Below are 2,949 nucleotides of genomic sequence, written 5' to 3'. Positions count from 1 at the left end.
ATCGATGCATTCGATGCATCAAGAAAACATGCAAACACTTGTAGAAGCAAGCTAAAATGCCATGGTTGCTGAGCTTTTAAAGTTTTTAACTCAGGTTTGCTTTGGTTAACATTAGGGCTGTCAAAATGGCTGAAAAACTAAATTCGAAATTTGTACTTAAATATTATCAAATTTCAGTTCGGGTGAAGAAAAGCCTTTGGGTTCTTTTCTGAGGCCACAAGAGGGCGCATCGAGCAAAATATTACTAATGCACGTTTATTCAAAGTGCATAATGTTTAAAATAATGTTTATAAACCAATTATAATTAATTAAGTTGCTTAAACAACTATAAACAAAACAGCATCATGTATGTATGCATATTTAATACAAAGGACCAAAATCACACAGAGTACATTTACATTTCAGTACATGTCAGTACATTTCATTTAAAAACATGAGTTGCAGTGGGGTGGGAGAAAAAACCCGCCATAAAGTCTCGAGATATGTTTTTTCAAAGTTAAACTTGCATTAATTTTACATGGCTTTCTAAACATGCGGCTCTTTTGTGCAAGATGCGAGTGCAACGGTGATAGATGTCCCTCTAGAAAATGCACGAAATATGTGTTCTGTGTGAACGGCTTGGTTTTAGTTTTGATGTAAACAAGATCTTCTCTGCATTGATGTTCTCTTTTTCCTCAATATTTTGAATGAACAACGTAGCAGCGCTGCATCTAGTGGGTTCAACTGGATAGGCTAACAAAAACATTATAATGCAGTGACACCTACATCGTCATCGCATCTCGTGCGCCGCTAATAAGGCTGTCTGATGCACACCTAAAATTAAAATGCAACGTTTTTTCATTCGAATGTGGATTTTCATTTTAAATTCGATTTTTTTTGACAGCCCTAGTTAACACTATTGATTAGGTTTAGGGTCAGGTTTAGTGTGAGAGGAACATTATGTGTAATGTCATCACTGTATTTCTTCAGCAAGTGGGCGAAAGCCAGTGATGAGAGCACTGAACAAGACTATTTAATGATTAGAATATGTTCAATAGGAAGGAAATCCTACTTAATGGATTTGATCCATTCCTCCTTCTCCTCTGGTGTGGGTGCTGATATCCTGTAGACGACGTGGTTTCCCTCCACCACCCTCCCATCTGCCTCTGTCTTACACGCCTTGATCACCTGCCCTTTATGGTTGGGATTGTACAACTCGAAGCAGTTCTACATGAGGAGACATAACATGCTGTAAGGCATGATGTTTTCATGATCCCGTACAGCTCTAACCTTCGAGTTTGTTTGGGCACTCACAGGTTTCCGGGGCTCCTCCACCTCTCTGATGCTGAGGTTCTCCAGAGGAATAATTCCACGTGGTTCCTTGTCCTGTAGGCAGGAGAAACCCATCAAAATGCATCTGGGATGAGAATAACCCCTCAACCAAGTGTGCCAAATCCTGTTCCTGGAGATCTACCTTCCTGCAAAGTTCAGCTCCAACCCTGATCAAACACAACTGAACCAGCTAATTAGGATCTTCTGGAGCACTTGATGATTACAGACAGGTGTGTTGGATCAGGGTTGGAACTGGACTCTGCAGGTATGTAGATCTCCAGAACAGGATTGAGACCCCTGGTGTACAGTACACCCCAGAAAAGACGTCCTTAACAACACAACAATAACGAAAACTCCTTACTGTTGTGTACTCAAAATAGTACAGGCAGTTGTCGGTCAGAATAAACCATCTTCTCTTCCAAGTTTTTACACGTCCTCCTGCAAAGAAAATTAAACAGAACTGATGAACCATCAAAACAAGGCCAGTGACCCAGTTTCTGAGCAGTAAATGACTAGCGCCAATGCAACAATAACATACTGCTCCTGTTTCTCATTTCAGGAATATCATCAATAATATCTTCTGGTGTAACACTCATTTATTTGCAAATGATCTTGCCAAGTTTAGTTCTGCATCATAACAGTCTAAGATATTTTCTTAAAAGTTTTTCAGCGCTATGTTATAATATTTTCTCCTGTCCCATTTTAACAACTCTCTGTAAACTATGAATTGGTTGAATTCCTTAAGAGTTTGAGATGGTCCTAAATACCAGCCTCAGCCCTTGTGGTCCTTATTCGAGTGACATAATGCGACATAGAAAGATCATCTCCAGTGCAAGCTCTGCAAAAGGACACACTGAAGCCATGAAGAGGCACTCTGGATCACTCTTCCGATTCGTGACAAATAGGATACTATGATCTAGTGGACTTCATGGACACTTGCAATTGAAGGCCACAAGACCACAAGTCTACATCAAGTACACCATTTAAGACAGATGTGGCCTGTGGCACTTCAGAACAATGCTCTGTTTGTTGGAGCGGTCGGATATGTCAGTGGTGTAAGTCTGGGCAGGACTACACGTTTCTTAGAACAATGGAAGATGGCAGACCAATATGGAAACTCGTTTGGAAACAGTTAAGCCTTGTTCAGACTGTCAGTCCAAATCCAATTATTTGTGTTAAATTAAAGGGGGGGTACAATGCTGTTTCATGCATTCAGAGTTGTTTACACTGTTAAAGAGTTGGATTCTCATGCTAAGCATGGACAAAGTTTCAAAAAACAATTTGGACGTATGACAGAGTATTTCTGTGCCAAAAATCTTACTTCCGGGTTCGTACAAGTTTCGGAGAGTTTTTTTTCGATTGTGGCTCTTCATGACGTAAACGAGGGTTGAACTCCTTATATGGGCATTTCTCCCGGAAGAACGCGCCCGCGCACGCATTGACCAGAGCAAGAGCGAGATCGCTCCCCTAAACGCACTTCATCCGGCGGCAGCGCTGCACGGGACTCGCTCGGGAAGAATGTCTCCAATCCAAAGAAGTGTGTTTTTGGTTGTAAGGGAAAGATAACTTTGTTCAGCTTCCTAAAGAACCCAGCGTTATGTAAACAGTGGATACAGTTTGTTTTTCCGGGGCAGCAAC

At 41.1% G+C, this 2,949-nt stretch overlaps 1 protein-coding gene across 1 annotated transcript in view; it reads right to left on the bottom strand.

Annotated features, from left to right (window-relative positions):
- LOC107729204 (cytohesin-3-like) overlaps positions 1-2,949 on the bottom strand; it is a 38,512-nt gene that overhangs the window by 5,413 nt on the left and 30,150 nt on the right. The window contains exons 9-11 of the mRNA XM_016539634.1: positions 1,673-1,749; positions 1,294-1,365; positions 1,052-1,206 (exon numbers count right to left, since the gene is read on the bottom strand). Of these exons, the coding sequence (XP_016395120.1) occupies positions 1,052-1,206; positions 1,294-1,365; positions 1,673-1,749 (304 nt within the window). The remainder of the gene's footprint in view (positions 1-1,051; positions 1,207-1,293; positions 1,366-1,672; positions 1,750-2,949) is intronic.

Source organism: Sinocyclocheilus rhinocerous, unplaced genomic scaffold, assembly GCF_001515625.1.
Source record: "Sinocyclocheilus rhinocerous isolate Xijiao unplaced genomic scaffold, SAMN03320098_v1.1 scaffold1630, whole genome shotgun sequence".
NCBI classification, from domain to species: Eukaryota; Metazoa; Chordata; class Actinopteri; order Cypriniformes; family Cyprinidae; genus Sinocyclocheilus; species Sinocyclocheilus rhinocerous.
This window is presented reverse-complemented; position numbering and strand designations above follow the sequence as displayed.